General features: G+C 45.8%; 2 protein-coding genes across 4 annotated transcripts in view; both read right to left on the bottom strand.

The window, feature by feature from the left end:
* LOC121444369 (ras-associating and dilute domain-containing protein) overlaps positions 1-19,040 on the bottom strand; it is a 70,881-nt gene that overhangs the window by 41,347 nt on the left and 10,494 nt on the right. The window lies entirely within an intron of this gene.
* LOC121444392 (poly(A) polymerase beta-like) lies at positions 7,284-9,212 on the bottom strand. Its single transcript, XM_041646210.1, has one exon. It carries the CDS (start codon positions 9,210-9,212, stop codon positions 7,284-7,286), a length of 1,929 nt encoding a protein of 642 aa, XP_041502144.1.

Raw genomic sequence — 19,040 nt, 5'->3', positions numbered from 1 at the left:
GACAGGATCCTAGTTGACAAACACGCTATCTGTCACCAAAACGGATGGGTGTCCCAGAATAGAATGGAGGGCCCACCGGGTGGCTGTCATGAGGGATGCAGGGGGCAAGGTCAAGAGGTTATCCCCAGCCCTGGAAACTTCACACAAGAACCATGACTGGAGTCTGTCTAGCTGAATTTGACAATCACGTGGGACCTGTAACCTGTTCCACCTCCCACCTGGCCCTTGCTGACAGTTACTTGTGCCTGTCTGTTTCCACTGCAGGCTGGGGTTTTGAGCAAGCAGTTTGAATTTCGAAGGTCCACAGAATGGTAAAAAAACTGTGCCAAAGGGGCTGGAGAATTTGCTGCACTCCCTAAGAATTTCACTTCAAGGGCGGAACTTGTGGGCGCACTCAGGAAGCAGAGAGAGATGAATGTCGGCGCTCGGCACCCAGGAGGTAGAGACAGAAGGATCTCTGTGAGATGGAGGCCAGCCTGGACTACAGAGTAAGTTCCAGGGCATCCAGAGCTACAGGGACTCTGTCTCATAAAAACAAAGAACTGCACTTTATGGGTTTTACCCAGAGCCCTCAGCCACATCTCATTAAACTGATTAAGATGGTGAGATTTGCCGGGCGGTGGTGGCGCACGCCTTTAATCCCAGCACTCGGGAGGCAGAGGCAGGCGGATCTCTGTGAGTTCGAGGCCAGCCTGGTCTACAAGAGCTAGTTCCAGGACAGGAACCAAAAGCTACGGAGAAACCCTGTCTCGAAAAATAAAAAAAAATAAAAAAAAAGATGGTGAGATTTAGGGATGGTGAGATTTAGGGCTTAAACTGATGGTACTGGATGACCTTGAGGTAGGGTGAGTGCATCTTGCACGTGGAGCACAGGTCTGGATCACTAGGGTCCTGGGTTGGATTGTGGTCACCCAATGACCCCAGCCTTGAATATGAGAGAGACCTGAGAAGATGATGTCATTTCATGATTGTGGTCAGTTGTATGGCAAAAGAGAGTCCTTCCATTATAAATACACCCGATGGACTGGTGGGATGCGTTAGCAGGTAAGAGACCTGCTGCTGAGCCTGCTGACCTGAGTTCAGTCTCCTGAACCCACAGAGCGGAAGGAGAGAACCGGCTAGAGCTGTCCTGACCTCCCATGTGCCACGTCACACACAGAATAATAAATGCTAGATTCACTCAAAGAGAAATTACCCGAGTGATAACTGCCACAAGCAAACACTTGAGGCTGTGTGTGTATACTTGCGTGTGCAAGTGAAGGCCAGAGGTCAATCATCAGTATCCTCCACAGCTGCTCTTTTTATGTTCTGAAACATGGGTTCTCGCTAAACCTGGAGCTCACTAATCCAGTTAGACTGCTAGCCAGTGAGCCTCAGGGGGATTCTAGACACATGTCGCCAACACATAGCTTCTACATGGGTGCTAGGGGTCTGCACAGCAAGCACTTTACACACTGAGCCCCTCCGCAAGCCCTAGACGAGCCTTTCAAAAACAGAAAGAAAGCCAAATACTCTGAGAATGTGGGGGATTAATACAGTGGCCCTACAGGCCTGAAGATGCTGGGCCCTTGGGAAAGCTGTATTTAAAAGTGCTCTTGGACTTCAAACTTTTGTGTGTTGTGACATGGAGAAGGTGTCATGCCTTTCAGCACTCATTCCTTACACTATAACCCCTGCACTCCTGGGGACACCATTTTCCTGTGCCTAGTGCAGACAGGCTGGCCATGTGTAAGTTCCAATTGATGAAGAATGAGGGACGCTCTTGCTGGGATATGCTTGGGGGGAGGGGGACACCCGAGTGGAGAGAGTGATGGTTAAGCTTCACTGCAGCTGGATTCGGAGCCACTTAAGAGACATACTTCTGAGTCTGTGAGGGAGATCCCCGAGATGTTTAACTGAGCGGGAAAGGCCTACCTCAGATAAGGGCAACTCTACTCCAGGGCTGGGTAAAAAGGAGAGAGCAAGCCGAGCGCCGACATTCATCTCTCTCTGCTTCCTGACTGAATACAAGGTGAGCAGCTGCCTCCTGTTCCTGCTGCCACAGTTAGGTCTTCTCTCATTGTCATAACCGCCCTGCCATAATGGACTGTCCCTGCACTTGAGAGCCCAAATAAACTCTTCCTTAACTAATACATGGAGATCTCTGGCTTTTCCCCAAATCACCCTGCCCTTAGCAACCTGAAGAGGAAGGGCGTGAACCAGGGACGTGGGTCTGAAGCAGGAACAGCCTAGGGCTCTGGGGTTGGGGGATCCACCCGAGCAGTCCTGGATGTAGCACCTAGTATGTGAAGAGATCCAGACCTGTATCAACTCCAGTGATTGATTCCCTGGCCTGCCGCTCCTCTTAGCTCATCTGCAAAGGGCCTGCAAAGCAGCACCTTCAAGAGCGGCCGCTCCTCTTAGCTCATCTGCAAAGGGCCTGCAAAGCAGCACCTTCAAGAGCTGCATCTCTAACCACAAAACATTCCACACAAGGGGGTGTTCGCAACTCCTGAGATTAAAACACAACAAAACCCTGTTGCACCTACTGCCCACCATAAACACGGCCCCTGCGATCTGCTGCTCTCCCACCCTCCTCACAAAAGGCAACCAGCTCAAGTTTTACTGACATTTTTAATTGCACTAATACCTCTGATGGTCACTGTGTGTCACCTGGAAGATGGGCCCCTGATCTTGTGTTAAGCGAGGTGGGAAGACCTGCCCACTGTGGGCGGCACCATTCCCTGGCTGAGATCTTGGACTGTAGACATGGAGAAAGGGAGCCAAGTAGCAGTTTACATTCACAGGTCTCTATTTTCTGTCGATGAAGTGTGCTTACCTGCCTCCTGCTCCTGCCTCCATGCCTTCCTTTTGAACCGGAAGCCAAAATATCCCTTTTCTCCCTTGGATTGCTTTGTAAGGTATTTTATCCCAGCAAGCAGAAAGAAATGACTACAATTTGATCTTTGGTCTGTTTTGAGACAGGGTCTGGGTAAGGTGTGCCCTGCAGCTTGCTAAAACTGCCCAGGATGGCTTTGAGCTTGGAATCTTTTGGGATCTTTTGCTTCAGCTTCCTGAGTGTTGGGATTCTGGGAAAGAATCAAGGCACCAGCCATGTTACACGGTGAAACTCTGAGTTCTTCTGCTTTACACCATATTTAAACCTTACATAAATCACATCACACTTTACATATTTTGGGAGGATTTGCTTTCTTCCTCAGCATGACCATCCATCTTTATCTTCACAGGAGTGCATGAAGCCATGACTTGTTTGATGTCATATATTTCGGTTCTTACTCTGAGAAGGTGGACTCCCTAGTCCTTCCCCACTGGCTGTTCTGCGCACTGTTTCTAGCTTGGCTATCACCTATCAAGAGTGCACTTGTCTCTTGGTTACTATCAGACAAGAGTCTTGGACTTTTCTGACACTACGCCATTTAAAGGAAAGTATTGTTTTTTAATAGCTCACTGCTGATAACAAGAGGGTGTGTAGAGTCCTCGGGGAAGTGGATCAATCACCAAGATGAAGCATATCAGCACCCACATTGTGATGCCGAGATCTCTGAGAGTAAAAAAAAGTAGAACTTCATGTGTGGGCCTTCAGTGAAATGCCCATGCTACTGCCTATTGTAGCTGTTTATTGAGAAGAGCTCAGTCTGTAGCCCAAGCTGGTCTCGAACTCTGGATCCTCCTATCTCCACCTTGAGTGTGGGGATCAGAGGCATACATCACCACACCTGCTTTAATTTTTTTCTTATTTGTGTGTGTGTCTGGGGTAGGTAGAGAGAGAGATGTGTGTGTGTGAATGTGGGTACACTTGAACCAGTTAGAACACAGATACAGAGGGAGTCTGATCTCTGCTTCCACAGTAGATTCCAGGGACCGAACAAGAATCATAAGGCTTTGACAGCAAGTGCCTTTACCTTCTGAGCCACCTTGCCAGCCCTGGCTAATTACTGATTTCTAACTTATAATACCGTAGTCATATGTTAATATTTAGAAGCAGGTTGACTCTTACTTTCTGACTTATCACGGAGTTTTACACATGTCCAGTAGTTACCTGAGGATGGTGTGCATTGGCCAGCTGTTGAATAAGAGGGGTCTATCTTATTCATCGGATTATCGTGACGAACTTGCTGGGGATAGGGAGAGTGATAAATCCAGCCCAAGCCATCTGCTGCTGTGTTAGCGGTCTCTTCGCTCTGCAGGGCAGTTAAGTGGTTGTGACAGAAACCATACGGCTTCCCAAAGCTGGAACTATTCACTACCAGCCCTTCCGAGGAAAAGTTCAGCAGCCATGACACTAGGCTGCCCATAGGCTTGGTGTTAATTAAACACTGATTTTAAATGTTGTGCAATAATGGCATTCTTTGAAATCTGTTAAGTTTTGTTCGCTATTTTCCTTTGGGGCTAAGAAATCTGGGGAAAGCATGTCATAAAGCACCCCACTTTCCTATCATGGTCTCTTCCAACATAATTTTGGGGCCCTTCCTGTCCCTGTCACCATGCCAGTTTCTTCTCACTTGCAGTTCATGTTTGAATTTTCATGTCCTCACATTCTGAGTACAGTTCTTCAACCTCAGCAACGGTTCCCCCACCCCATACTGATGATCATCTCCATTTGGCTGCAGCTCCTCCTCCTCCTAGATACTCCTCTTCTCCTAGATACTCCTCTCCTCCACACTGACAATCTTCACTTATGCAGCTGTGGCTCCTCCTCCATGACAACATTCACTTATGCGATCTATCCCCCACTCCCCATCACACTCCTTCAGGTCTCAATAAACAGACGGGTCCCCAACTCCCAAGCTCCAGTCATCATCTTCCTCATCACCTCAAGGGCTGTACTTACAGGTATTATCACCATGCCTCACTTCCCGTCTTCCCTTTCAAAGTTTTTCCTGACAGGAGTTGACATTTGAACCCTTTGCGTGTCCTCCACAGGAACTACACCCTGAGCTCTCCATAAAGTCGGAAAAGTCACCAGCCCCACCACCTTCTTCAGACCAGTGAAGAAGTTCTGGGCCCGGGGAAACAGCTCAATGGTAGAGCACTAGCCTTGTGCATACACGGCCTTGGGTTCCATCCCCAGACCTATAAAAAAGCAAAAATAAAAATAAAGGAGAACATCTGAATTCTTACATCAGACTTAAACATTTGGTCAGTGTTATAGTTCCAGGTTGTTTGGCATTTATTTTTATTGTGTTTGTAATGGAGAAATACATTATCTGCTTTCAAAATAGTGCTCGAAAATACAAGGAGTACAGATACCACATAACAGCAAACTCCAGGCAGGAGACACTACGCACATCACATGAAAAAATAGTCTGGTATTCACGTAATAAAAACTAGACTTTGAAAGTCCCAAGTTTCCAGCTTGGTTTTAAAAAGGAGAGATATAGTTACACAAAACATTTAACAAACAAAATTTTCCAATGTGTAAACAAAATGAGGAGACCAAATTTGTGCCTGGCAATCTCAACCAGACACCATGGCATGGCTATCTGAAATGTGAAGCCTTGTGCTTTTCACCGACCTTATTATGCTGGTGGGAGGGCAAGGTGAACTCGCACAGGGCGAAGGTGTGAAAGAGATTCGGTAGTCGAGGTATCAGAAGGTCTCAATCACTGCATAGCTTAAAAGGGAAAAGACTATATTCCAACACTGAAAATTATTCTAGAAAGACAATTCTAGAATATTCTAGGGTAAACAATTTTGGTTTGACATGGGAGAAAATGGGCAGAACAGAAAAGAACAAAGTCTTAGAGGGATGGGAAGAAACAAATCGGCTGCTTGGAGAATCTGTTTGCTGTGTCTAGATTAAGAAGATTAAGCTATCACTCAACAATAGCCATTGGTCCTCATGGTTCCTACTTATGGGGATTCTGTTGCTTTATTGAGAATCAGCCTTTTAACTTTGTGTATTCCTAATATTTGGAAAGAGTAGAAAGCCGACTAGGTGTCGAGTGCTTTGTGAAAATTATTCTGTATGACTGTACACACACAATCTGATAAATTCTGGTACTGCATTAAGAAATAAAACATAGCTTAAGGTTCTTGGAGTAAAAATGTCTTTTTGCCTACATATTTAAAACTGGAAACCAGTTTTCTTCCAGTGTAGATGTTCTGTGATACAGAAAAATCTCACATCTCCGGTGATCAAGAGACAGCGATCAGCAGTATGTTTCAGACAGAACACTGACCCAAGTTTTCCTGAGATATTAGCCATGGATTCAGAATCTGGTGTTTTGTGCCATATGGTCACAGAACTTTTGGATTCACATCATGGTTTGGTTATTAATATTCTGGATTTTTAAGATATAACATGCATACATGCTTATTGCAAAAATAAGAGGATGAAGGCAAAAGGTTTTTTGTTTGAGGACAAATGATTAAGGACAAAAGAATGTGGAACTGAGGAAATACCTCATCCCTGATTACACATTCTCCCAAAAATTCTAGATAAAACTCATATACCATTTCTTGATCATGTCTCACAGAAACCAAATACTTAGTAATTATGGTTTTGTTGTCAAATAAATGCCCAAGGAGTTGACATTCCATTTTAAAGGTGCAGCCACCTCCTGAGAACTGAGATATATTACTACAAAAAACAGCATGCAATTTTAAGATTAATAAAGAAACCTTTTCAGGGAGGAAAAAAACATGAAAATTCATCAAAATAGAAAGCCAAAAATTAGTTCTACTCCTAATGGAAAAATTACCATAAAGTGCATCACTAAAATGAGGGGTTCTGATAGTTTATGTTGGACCAAACATAAATCCAATACTAACGTCAGTCATGGATAGAAATGAATACAGCTGGAAGGGATTTTTCTCTTTTTGAATAGCAGTCCTTTGAAATTAGAACTGCTAGTGACATGTTGACAATCTGAGGCATGTGTAAAAGTACTTCTGATTTTGAATGCTAATCTGGAATTCGATTCAAGATGAGGCCAGGAAAGAAAGTTACCAACCGAGTATGAATCTATTTTGAGTCACATCTAGACTGGTTCCCTCATTTTCCTTTAACATCTGAAAGCAACAAGATGAATTTGCAAGAATTTGTGTAAGGGCCTTTGAGGCAGTTTCTATCCATTTGATCTGTTTTATTGAACTCTCAATAAAAGGAATAGGATCTCTAGGAAAAACAGGGATATTGGGCTTATCTGTTCCCAGGTGGTTCCTGAGAGGCCAACAGAGAAGCTTCTGTCTGAATAGTGTCTGAGCTGTACTTGTCTATCTGGTTTCTTCCCTTCTGTTGGGTTTCTTGTTCCTTTCTTCTTATCGGATGAGAATGTCTTCTAGATTCCCAGTATAGGATTGGGTATGTTCGTTGCTGTATTTCCTGAAGGTCTAGACGGATGGTTTACCAGATGTGTTGAAGAAACCACTCTGGTCATTGTAGGTTTAGGTGGTGGAGAAATGGTAGACGGTGAGGGAATTGGAGGAATGCTTTCGCCCAGGGCAATTCCCGAGCTTTCAATGGGACTCACATGCTGCAAGGAAACTTCAGGAAACTGTATGTTGGTCACTGATGCTGTCATAACAGCCAGAACAGGACTGTGCCTGCCCTGAGGGTTTCCAGTCAGTGGGCCTGTCTTTATAGTGCCAGTAGGTGAAGGTGCAGATATGCCGTTTTCACTGTCCACAGACAAGAGAAGGCTGCTGTCACTCCCAGCTGTCAATCTTACACTTTCTGTTAAATGTGTTTCCTTTTTCTGAAGAACATGATTTGGAAGTAGCTGATGAAGTTCCTTTCTTCTTAAATGCATTGCAGCAATTTTCATATCCATCTCAAACATCTTGCTATTTATTGCTTGTCTGTAAACTGTATCTGTGAAAGACTGAATATCATAGGTGAGATCAATACTGAGAATTTCAGAATTTTCTGGCTTCTTCAACACTAACCCAATCACCCACATGGTACGAAATTCTTCCTTGTCAACATTTTCTTTTGGTGCTGGGAATGACTGGGGATTCACATGTGCCAGAGTAATGAATTCATTCTTTTCCAGACTCCCTACCAGGATTCGGATCTTTGATTCCACCAAGCCCACCCACTCTAAATGTTGTTTTTCTGTTGGTGCACTTGCCAGAAGTACAATATAATGCTTGTATTTTTGAAAAAAGCTTGGAGCTTCAAAAAGTTTGGACCATTCTGCTTTATTCAGCAAAATTTCATGTGTGATGGCGAGCCCTTGCTTAAACTCCTCAATCATGACCATCCGAGTTGAAACAGACACATTGTATGTGGAGTTCTGTTGTGGGTATGCTGGTGTAATTATAGGCATGAGATGGTACCTGTCACTGGGATTCACTCTTGGGTCCCACACAGGCAAGTTAAGATTTCGTTCTTCTGGTTCTTTTAACAACACTGGATTTGGCCATTCCCACTCAGAAAACACCAAGAAAAATTTACGTACTAGAGTGGATGCTATTGCATTTGGATAAAGCTGGCAAGTTCTTGCTACTAGCATAGCCCAGGAAACACCTCCAAGAAAACCCAATATATTGGAATAGATATTGTGGCATTTGGCCCATAATTTGATGGCTCTCAGTGTTAACCTGAAGCTGTCAATGTTTGGTACTAGATGTAAAATTTCATCAGTTACCCGGCAACCATTAAGGCTTCTTATGCACCTAATATCTAAATTTTTAAGCAGACTATCATCTCGTAGGTCCAAATCTTCCGGAATAGTCTGCAATGCTAATCTTGCGAACAAAATATCAATCTCTATTCCATCAAAACACAGTTTGATAACCGGCACAAAGGCCTCTTCAACAGCTCTTAAGTCTTTTACTTCTTCCTGTAGTTTCAATTTGTCATAGAAGGAGGTAAAAAAGTCATTTCGATCCACATGTCTTGGTGCAACGCACAATGCATCGATATCGGCACCTTTCGTGTGTACTCCTAGTCGGTAAGAACCAAACGTAAAAATTTTCCCCCCAACATTCTCAATTACAGCTTGTGGAAGATTCCTGCTTTCACTGATTTCTCGGATCCATTCCTTCACCAGATTATTTAATTTCTGCAAAATTAAAATCCTGCGCTGCAGTTCCTCTTCCTCTTCAAACACCCCGAAGGGCTGGAGGGTCTCGATCAGCTTCTGGGTGAGTTCGAGGTCTGTGTCCTTGGGGGCGGCCAGGCTGATGGGGGACGATATGCCGTACTGCTTTGGGGCGGGAGCTGGCTGTTGTGCTCCTTGGGTGGTCACCGTAAATGGCATCATCTCTAGCTCCCGCGCCGCCAGGGCACCTGCCCCGCCACCGCGACCTCGATGGCCTCTGCTCGGCTCATGATCCGAAGGCGCGAGGGGCGGGCTCCTGCCGGCCGGCCCTGTCGGCCCCCGCTCCGCTCCGAGCCCGCCGCCTCAAGCGCTTCCCCTGGTACCCCTCCGGGCCAACATGGCGCCAGGCTCCTCAGCGGTCGCGTTCCAGAACCGACGGCGCACGCACGCGCACCGGCCGCTGCCGCTGCTGCTCTCTCGAGATTGGAGGGAATTCTCGCGCTGGGGGCTTCGGGAAGAGCCACGCACGCCTAGTCCCGCCCGGTAGTGAGAAACCATGTTTTAGAAAAAAAATGCATGATCCTGTATCCTCATGCAGGTTCCAAAGGATGCTCCAGCTAGACCCACAGTAGTGGCGCTCCCACCAGGCCCTGGTGTCACTGTTGCGCCGATTTCTTGGCGCCTGCTGAAAATTCCTATCAAGCCCAACTATGGCCCTTTCGTCTTCTGTCACACTCAAATCTCCGGCCTCACTGTCCGGCAGTTCCGAAACTGCTGTGTGTGCAAGGTAAACCTGCTGATCCTATAAGGGCACGCTGGAATTCCTGCATCAGAGTATAAGTCCTTTTCATTTCATGGCTTCTAGAAGACGCCTATGCTTGGAATATGTTCTTCCCGACATTCTCTTGGTCCTTATCATTTAGATAACACGATAAACCTCCCCATTCTCCTGGAACTCCGGATCTGTGCTTGTTCCTGGGTGATGCCAGCTCTGCCACTTGTCCATTCTTACTTCAGGTGTGTGCAGTCTGCAGTTTAAGCACCACTGAAGTGCCCTTCATTTATTCTTGAGGTACTGGGGATGAAACCTGGGGCCTTGCACTCTACCGCTAAGCTGGAGCCCCAGCTGAAGTATTATTTTACAAATACTTACTTTTTGTTACTAGAAGCATTACTGATCCAGTTTCACTTGTTACTGACCCCCCCCCCCAAATAAAACAACTTAGAGGTAAAGGGGTTCATTTGGTTTACAGTTCCAGGTTACAGTCAGTTACAGGGAAGGAGAGAAAACCTTTCAACGCTAGCCACACTCCATTCACAGTCAAGAACAATGAGAATGAGTATGCCCATGCTTGCTGCTGTCATCCATCTTCCTCCTATTATACAGTTCAAGGCCCCTTGCTTAGGGATGGTCATACCCACAATGGGCTGGGTCTTCCTGAGTCAATGAATGGTCAAGACAGCCCCCTACAAGCACACCCACAAGGCAACCCAGTCAAGAAAGTTCCTCATTCAGAATTTCTTCCCAAGGAGGAGGAGGGCGGCTGCTGTGCTGCTCTCCCAGGGTCTGAGGCTGGTTTCCAGCTCAAAACCACAATGATTCAGGACCTCTGCCCTCTGCGCACCTGCACACACATGCATTCACATAATTGAAACTGATAAAACTACACTTTTCAGAAAGGGACTTTCTCTCTAGTTGATTCTAGGTTATGCCAAGCTGACAGTTAAAGCTAACCAGCCCAATTATCTTGTTTTTTTTTTGTTTTTAAAAAAACTGATCTCTGTTTTTGGAGGTGATACTGTGTTTTTAGGTTTTCTTTCTACTGCTTCTTCAGCTATGGTGAGGAAGCATTAGTATCCGACAGCAATGCTCCTGAGAATCCTCAGCAGCTATGTCACAGGCAGCTAACACGGGTGCCCGGACTCAAACTCTGACCCTCTGGAAGAATACCATGTGCTGTTAACCACGAGCCATTGCTCCAGCCCCAAGCTTAAGTTTTTTAATTGTCCAAACTGACAAATGTCTCCCAAGGAAATTAAGAGTTTCATAATCATTTAAGATGTTGTGCTTCATCTAGGGGAAAAGCCAGTCAGTAAAGTGTTTCTGTGCAAGCATGTGGGCACGAGCTCAATCCATGGAACCTATAGAAAAGGTGGGCACATTGCAGGGCAGATCCCTGCACTGGAAGACTAGCAGAGCCTGCTTGGTAAGCTGTAGACCAATGAGGTGAACAGTCCCTGAGGAACAACAGCTGAGGTTGTGCCCTAGCTTACACACACTCACTCACTCACATATATGTGCATATATATATTTTGGTTTTTTCGAGACAGGGTTTCTCTGTGGTTTTGGAGCCTGTCCTGGAACTAGCTCTTGTAGACCAGGCTGGCCTCGAACTCACAGAGATCCGCCTACCTCTGCCTCCCGAGTGCTGGGATTAAAGGCGTGCACCACCACCGCCCGGCTATATGTGCATATTTAATAACACACACATGGACACACAAAAGTTCCCAAGACTGATCCTCTTTTCTTTACCCTCAGAAATGTCTTTTATTTGCAGTGGGGTACTAACCTATAATTTCTAATGTTCATTCATCATTTCTTGCTTCTTTGGGGTGGGGGTTGAGACAAGGTTTCTCTGTGTAGCCCTGGTTGTCCTAGAAATTGCTCTGTAGGCCAGGCTGGGCTCACAGAAATCCGCCTGCCTCTGCCTCCTGAGTGCTGGGATTAAAGGTGTATACCACCACTGCCCAGTCACTTCTAGCTCCTTCATGTATTTTCCAGAATTAATCTAATCTTTGGTTACTTTCATGCTGCCCAATTCAACGAACCCTGATGGAGGAAGGTCATTGGCTAATAAAGGAACTGCCTTGGCCCATTTTATTGGTTGAAAGATAGGTGGGAGGAGTAGGCAGAACAGGACGCTGGGAGGAAGAGGAAGTGAGGTCAGAGTCTTGACTGCTCTGCTCTTGGGAGCAGACGCCTCAGCAGAGACGCCATGCCCTGCTCCCTGGCAGACACACGCGATGAAGGTCCGACCCAGGATGGACATAGGCTAGAATCTTCCCGGTAAGCGCACCTTGGGGTACTACACACAGATGATTAGAAATGGGCTAAATTAATATGTGAGAATTAGCCTAGAAGAGAATGGGCCAAGCAGTGTTTGAAATGAATACAGTTTGTATGTTGTTATTTCGGGCATAAGCTAGCCGAGCAGGCGGCTGGGGTGTTGGGGACACAGCCCCGCGCCGCTCTTATTACTACAGAACCCTATGATCTTCACTGTGTCTGACCCACAGAAACCTCATGTTTGGTCATCCATGCCAATACACCACCATACCGGTTCCTACTGCCATGCATCTCTGAACATTTTCTTTCTACCTTTCTCAGTTTACCTTGCTGGCTTCTCCTCCATTACCTGACCTCTGGATAGTGGAGGTCCTCCAGGACCTGCATAAGCCCTCATCCCTCCTCACTGTATAAACACCCACTACCCGCATGTTCTATCAATTTCGACAGCTTTAATACCACCAGCCAGTCATGGCGGCTTATTCATGTAATCTGGGCATTAGAGAGGCCGAAACAGGATCATGGGATTGAGACCAGCCTGGACTACACAGTAAATTTCAGGTCTGCCTACCTATAAACAAATATACCTCTTACAAATGATCTTTTTATAATCAGATTCTCTCTCCTAAGCATCAGGGCCACACCATATAACTCCAGCTTTGCTGCCACCTTTTGGATCTCTCAAACTTGCCTTTTAAAGAGAACACTTGGGGCAGCAAAATGGCTCAGGGGTTAAAAGCATTTGCTGCACTAGGCCCAGGACCTAAGTGAGATCCCCAAACCCAGAGTGCATTGAGAACTGATTCCTAATGTTGTCCTCTGACCTCCACATGTGTGTCATAAATGAATAGGAATGGTTACTCTTCCCCCATAAGCGTTTCTGTCTGTAGTCTGTTTCGAAAATGGCACCTCCATCTACCCTGAATCCAGGGTTTCATTCTTGGCACCTCCTTCTTTCTCATTTTTAGCCTCCAATTCCCTTACCAATACTCATGATTCTACTTGCAGGAAATACTTGGGCTCCATCCACTTCTCTCCACCTTGGAACTGGAGTCTAAGCCACCACTGGCTCTTGTGAAACTTCTCCAGTCAACTCATTACTGACCTTCTCAAATTATCCTGGCCCCAGGAGCCAGCATGGTCTTATACCTGCCTTGGTGGCCTCCTATTTTATCAAAAGCCCAAAGTAACTCTCTGGGACTGCCAGTTTCCAGACACCACCTGCCCAGCCTTGCTACCTGTTTCCTCTTGTCCCTGGGTCTTTGAACAACACTGTTCCTTTGCCCAGAATCCTCTTCTTGCCTCACCAACTGCCTACTGCTCTTCACCTAGTGAGTGTGTTAACATCTTTGACAAAAGCTGGCTTAAAGTTTGCCTCCTCGGAGCGAATTTTTTAAACCCATAACTAAATCATACAGGCTTTCTAACGTTTTTCTGTCCTGGGGGTTGAGCCAAGGTCCATACACATTCTAGGCAGATGTCTTACCACTGAGCTGCACCCCTAGCCTGCAAACAATTTGTAGTTATAGTTCCTGATAGATGTGTGTGTGTGTGTGTGTGTGTTGGTTGTGTACCCTTGTGTACATGTGTGGTGTGCCTGTGTGGGAATGGAGGCATTGCCTAATTCTTTTGAGTCATAGTCTTTCTCCAAACCTGAAACTCAGAGTTTTCTGCTGGGCTGGCAGTCAGCATTCCCCAGCAACCCTCTGGAGCATCTCTATCCCCTTCAACACTGGATTTACAGACATGCACAAGATCAAGTTCAGCTTGTTATTCTGGGATCAAAACTAAGATCCTCATGGCTGTGTAGCAAGCTCTCTTAACTTGAGTAACCTCTCCAGCTCCCTGAGAGCTTTTAGCTTCAGCATTACTGCTGCAGATTCTCAGCTACCTAAGAACCAGATCCGTTTGCTTGTCAACTGCTCTATATGCATCGCTACCTCAAGTGCCTAACACACGGGAGCTATCAGTATTTGCTAGTAAATGAACAAGAGAGAAACAGCCTTCTCATCCAAGTCACCTGCAGATCAATATCCAGAATAACCATCCTGTCAGTGCTGCATGAGCCTTGACTTTGCTTTAGGAAGTTAACAGTTCCTTTTTAGATTATATGTGGCAGGCTGCAAACTATCTCCAACTTCACAACCTCTTTGTGTTCTACTACAGTGGCTAGGGAGCCAAAGTATTTGATGGTCTAGTTTCTTCTGTTGCTAGAGGCAGACCTGGGGTACCATGCATACCTAACATGATTTGAGCACATCACAAAAAAAAAATCATTGAACCAACAGTCCATGAAAACTAATGGATGTTAACATGATACTGATGGAGTAACATAACTAAAAGGATATTACTATTGGGAATGCTTCAAACAGTTAATGGGAAGTGGGGGGGGGTCTCTGCTTCTATTACCAAATTCACAGCATTGTTCTTAGGATACTTAGGACAGCTTCAAGACAGCTGGGAAGATGGCTCAGGACATTAAGGAAAGTTGGACCTCGGAACTCATGCACAAAATCTAGGCAAGCACAGCAACCTTCTGTGATCCCAGAACTCAGGAGATTGAGACAAGGGATCTCAGGAACAAGTTCGCTAACAAGACTAGCTGGAATTGGTGAGCAGTGACCATAGTGGAAGGCCTTGCCTCACCAAAAGAGAGAATCAAGAAGAGACCCAGCCAGAGTCATGCATCCACATGCATACACACCCATGAGCATGGATGCACCCATATATGAACATATATACACACCACATGTACACACACAAAAATAAACAAACACTTAAAAGGCTGAATTTTTGTGCAGTAGAAAAAGATTTTTAAAAATAGTCACTGGAGCAGAGAGATGGCTTTGTGACTAAGAGCTCTGGCTGCTCTTCCAGAGGACCAGGTTAATTTCCAGCACCCATACAGCAGCTGACAAGAGTCTGTAATTCCAGTCACAGGACATCTGATGCCCTCTTCTGGACTCTGAGGGCACCTGGCACGCATGTAAAACAGATAAAATAATTTTTTTCACGCAAGCAAACACATAAAATAAATTTTTTTACAAGATGTTTTTAGCCAGCTCATGACTAGCTTGGGCTGGTAGAGTTCCCATCCAGCGTGTACGAGACAGCGAGTTCACAAAACGCGTCTTTTTGTTACACTGGCCACACAACCGCTGACTACTGGTCTTTTAAAAACATCCCTCCCAAAATTCTACATACTGTCACTGAAACAGTCAGGGGGTTCTGGAAAATCTATGTTAAGAGTTGCTTTGTTCACTGGGTGGTGGTGCATGCCTTTAATTCCAGCACTGGGGAGGCAGAGGCAGGTGAATCTCTGAGTTCGAGGCAGCCAGAACTACACAGTAAGTTCCAGGACAGCCAGAGCTTCACAGAGAAACCCTGTCTTGAAGAACAAGAACAAAACCAAAAACAATGGAGTCACTTGTGTCAAACCTTAACAATAATACAGTTGTGATGTTAGGAGAGAGGACATCACACACACACATGCACGCACGCATACGCGTGTGTTATAACAAAACCATCCAGGAGACTCTGTCAGAACAACAGCCTTCAAAAAGGCTGTTCTTACCTCATCCATTAAAAACATCTCAAGGACATCTGCTTGACAACTACATCTTCCCTTGGATGGCCACCAGCCTGTTGCAGTGGAGGGTGATCATTTCAGATAACTTCATGCAACTTTAGAAAGCATGCTTTCTCATTAAAAGCTCCCTGCTTTGTCACCTTGAACACAAATGTGACTCACTGTGACACATACAGACCCACTGCAATGTCCATCCCCAATACTCTATCTTTGGAAATGGCTCAGTAGGTAAATAAAGGTTCTTGCTGCCAAGCCTGAGTTTGATCCCCAGAATTACATGGTGGAAGTGGAGTACCAACTCCTACAAGTTGTCCTTTGATTTACAAATTTGTGTCATAGTGTGCACTCCCAAATATATAAATGTAATTTAAAAATTTTAAAGCAAAGAAAATTGTCCTTATGCCTATTATTTGTTTAACATCTGTAATTCCCTCCAGCTCCCGAACATCCTCCACAACTGTTCTCAAATTTCATGTCTTTTAAACATGTTACATCAGTGCCGCCTTTCACTCCTGTACAAAGACTACACATCTCCGGCAGTGGCTCATGAGTGTGATGAGATGTCCCTCCCCTGTCCCCTGTGCCTTTGTAAGTTGATGCCTTTGGTAATTTCAGACTGCTGAAGAAAAGCTCTGATTGTTTTGGTTTTCATCAAACCACATGAAACAAATTTTTCCTGCAATGAGCCTACCACCAAGCATCCACTGCAAAAAAGTAAGACTTGGTAAAGAGGCAGCAATTCCCAGATGAAAAGATAAACAGCAACTGAGTTACTTCCCACCTTCTCCCAAAGTCAGAAATTATTCAAAAATCAGATTGAAGCTGTGAGTTGTGCTCCTCTCATCTGCACACTAGGAAGGTGCAGGCAGTAAGATCAGGAGTTCAAGATCACCCTCTGCAACACAGGGAATTTAAAGACAGCTGGATTACATGAGACCCTGTCTCAAAAAAATATCTAATTAAGAACAGAAGAAGGGTGCTGGAGAGATGACTCAGGGGTTAAGAGCACTGGCTGCTCTTCCAGAGGCCCAGGTTCAATTCTCAGCATCTATATGGCGACTCACTACTGTCTGTAACTCCAGTTCCAGAATATCCAACACCCTCACACAGACATACTTGCAGGCAAAATACCATTAAAAAAATAAAAATTAAAACATTTAAAAAAAAACAGAAGAAAAATATTCCAAGAGTAAATTACCACAGGAAGTAATTCTTGAGGACAGAATACACAGGACACAACTGGCATACAGAAGAAGCAGTGGCTTCATTGTGGTATGTTCCTGGAAGTCCCCAAACTCCTGCCTGTCCTTAGGTGACAAAATTCATGACAGAATACAGACTCCAAGCCAAGCATTTGTGACAACCTTGACCACCTCCAAGAGGCGACTGTCTTGTGTCTTGGCCACACTGAACTGAGTAGACTATGTCTTAACTCTCCATTCTCCACCAGAAAATGCCCAACCTAGAATCTTTGGTACACATGAAAGCTGAGCTCCACAGGGCCTCTCTCCTCCAATGTGTGTGTGCATGCGTACATGAGTGTGTGTTCAAGTATCTGTGCAAGTATGTGGACGTCAAGAGTTTGACATCTGCTGTTTTCAGTTGCACTCTAGTTTATTTTTGGGGGCAGAGTTTCTTACTGAACCTGGAACTAACTGCTTCACCTAGACTGGCTCGCTAGTGTCCTCCTGTCTCCATCTTCCAGCACTGGAATTACAGCACATGCCACTATGTGCAACTTTTTACATAGCTGCTGGGGATCTAGCTGTATCCTGGTGTTTGCAAGCAAGCGCTTTACTGGCTGAGCCATCTCCCCAAACTCCTACACATTTCACTGACGCCAATAAACGCCAGGTACCACAGCAGACATTAATGGACAGCTCTTTGGTCACTAGTCCAGTGTCTGCTATCACGGTGTCTCTGGCCTCAAATCTCAATGTTCCCTCTGTGCCTGCCTTTTTATGGAGAAGACAGCCAAAGCAAAATAAAGGCATCCTGCCCCGAGAAGGAAACACATCTAAGGCTGAGCAGGAAGAGGTCCAGGACAAACAGTAGTTCCACACCATCCCCATCCTCAAGACACTGAGTTTCCAAGGCCTCCAACAACCAAATCAGCCTGTGTCACAAACAGCAGGCCTGATGGCTGAAGGTAGCCTCCAAGATACCTGCTTGGCCTCCAGGGTAAGAGGCTTGGGTGTGGACAAAAGTTGCTTATCTGAGCTGACTCCACGCATTACTGTCTCATCTGGGCTCCCAACAGAGGGCAGGTCTGCCTACCATTGGATGTGTGGCAATATCTGGAGACATTACTATTACAATGCAGGGTGACAGCCTGGGGACCAGGGAAGCTGCTCCACACACAAATGTACCCAAGATACCTGCCACAGCAAGGCCTTCCCCCACTCAAAGATGTCCAGGAAGTTGAGGGTGGGAAAATCAGAGCTAACCACACTCTCCATAAGGATTGAAGGACAGAAGGGGAAACAACGCAAAGCTGATGACACAGAGCTGCTGTCCCAGCTACTCGGGAGGCTGAGGTAGGGAATCACAAGTTTGAGGCCAGCACAGACTACATAGTGAGAGCAAGGCCAGGGAAAAGTAATGAGACCTGGTCTCAAAATAAAATATAAAAGGAAATAGAGGGCTGGAGAGAAGGCTCCACGGTTAAGAGAATTTGCTGTACTTCCAGAGGGCCCAAGTTCAGTTTCTAGAACCCGTATCAGGCAGCTCACAACCACCTGTAACCCCAGCTCCAGGGAATCCAACCCTCTCTTCTGGCCTCTGTGTGTACATGCATTCATACACACATACATATTTTTAAAAAATCTTTTTTAAAAAAAAGATTAAGGAGCAGCGTGTAGCTGGTGGTAGAGCCCCTGCCTAGAATCCCCCAGTGAGGGGCTGGGGTGTGGCTCAGTGGTAGAGCACCTGCCTAGAATCTCCCAGTGAGGGACTGAGGTGTGGCTCAGTGGTAGAGCACCTGCCTAGAATCCCCCAGTGAGGGGCTGGGGTGTGGCTCAGTGGTAGAGACCAGCCTAGCATGTGCAAGCCCCTAGTTCCATCTCCAATACTACACTTACTTACACACACACACACACACACACACACACACACACAGCCCCAAACAGTCCTGTCCCTCTGACCTCACACTTGATCTTCCCATGACCATAAGCAAGCCTTATCCCTCACGCTTCCTAAGGTGCTGACAAAAACCACATGGCCCTGCCGTCACCCTCCCCACAGTGCATGTAAGTGATTGTCATCTTTATCTCACCGACAGGACACAGAGCCCTCTCCTCATGGCACAGGACCTAAATTCCAGCCCCTGGGAAACTACCAAGAGCTGCCCTCCAGCCCAGTGCTCCACCTCCACCTCCCTCTCAAACAGACAGCC

The sequence above is a fragment of the Microtus oregoni genome, unplaced genomic scaffold (genome assembly GCF_018167655.1).
Source record: "Microtus oregoni isolate MIOR12 unplaced genomic scaffold, Mior012 000003F_ref0000135, whole genome shotgun sequence".
Lineage (NCBI taxonomy): Eukaryota > Metazoa > Chordata > Mammalia > Rodentia > Cricetidae > Microtus > Microtus oregoni.
The sequence above is the reverse complement of the archived record's forward strand: the minus strand, read 5'-3'. Positions and strand labels throughout refer to the sequence as shown.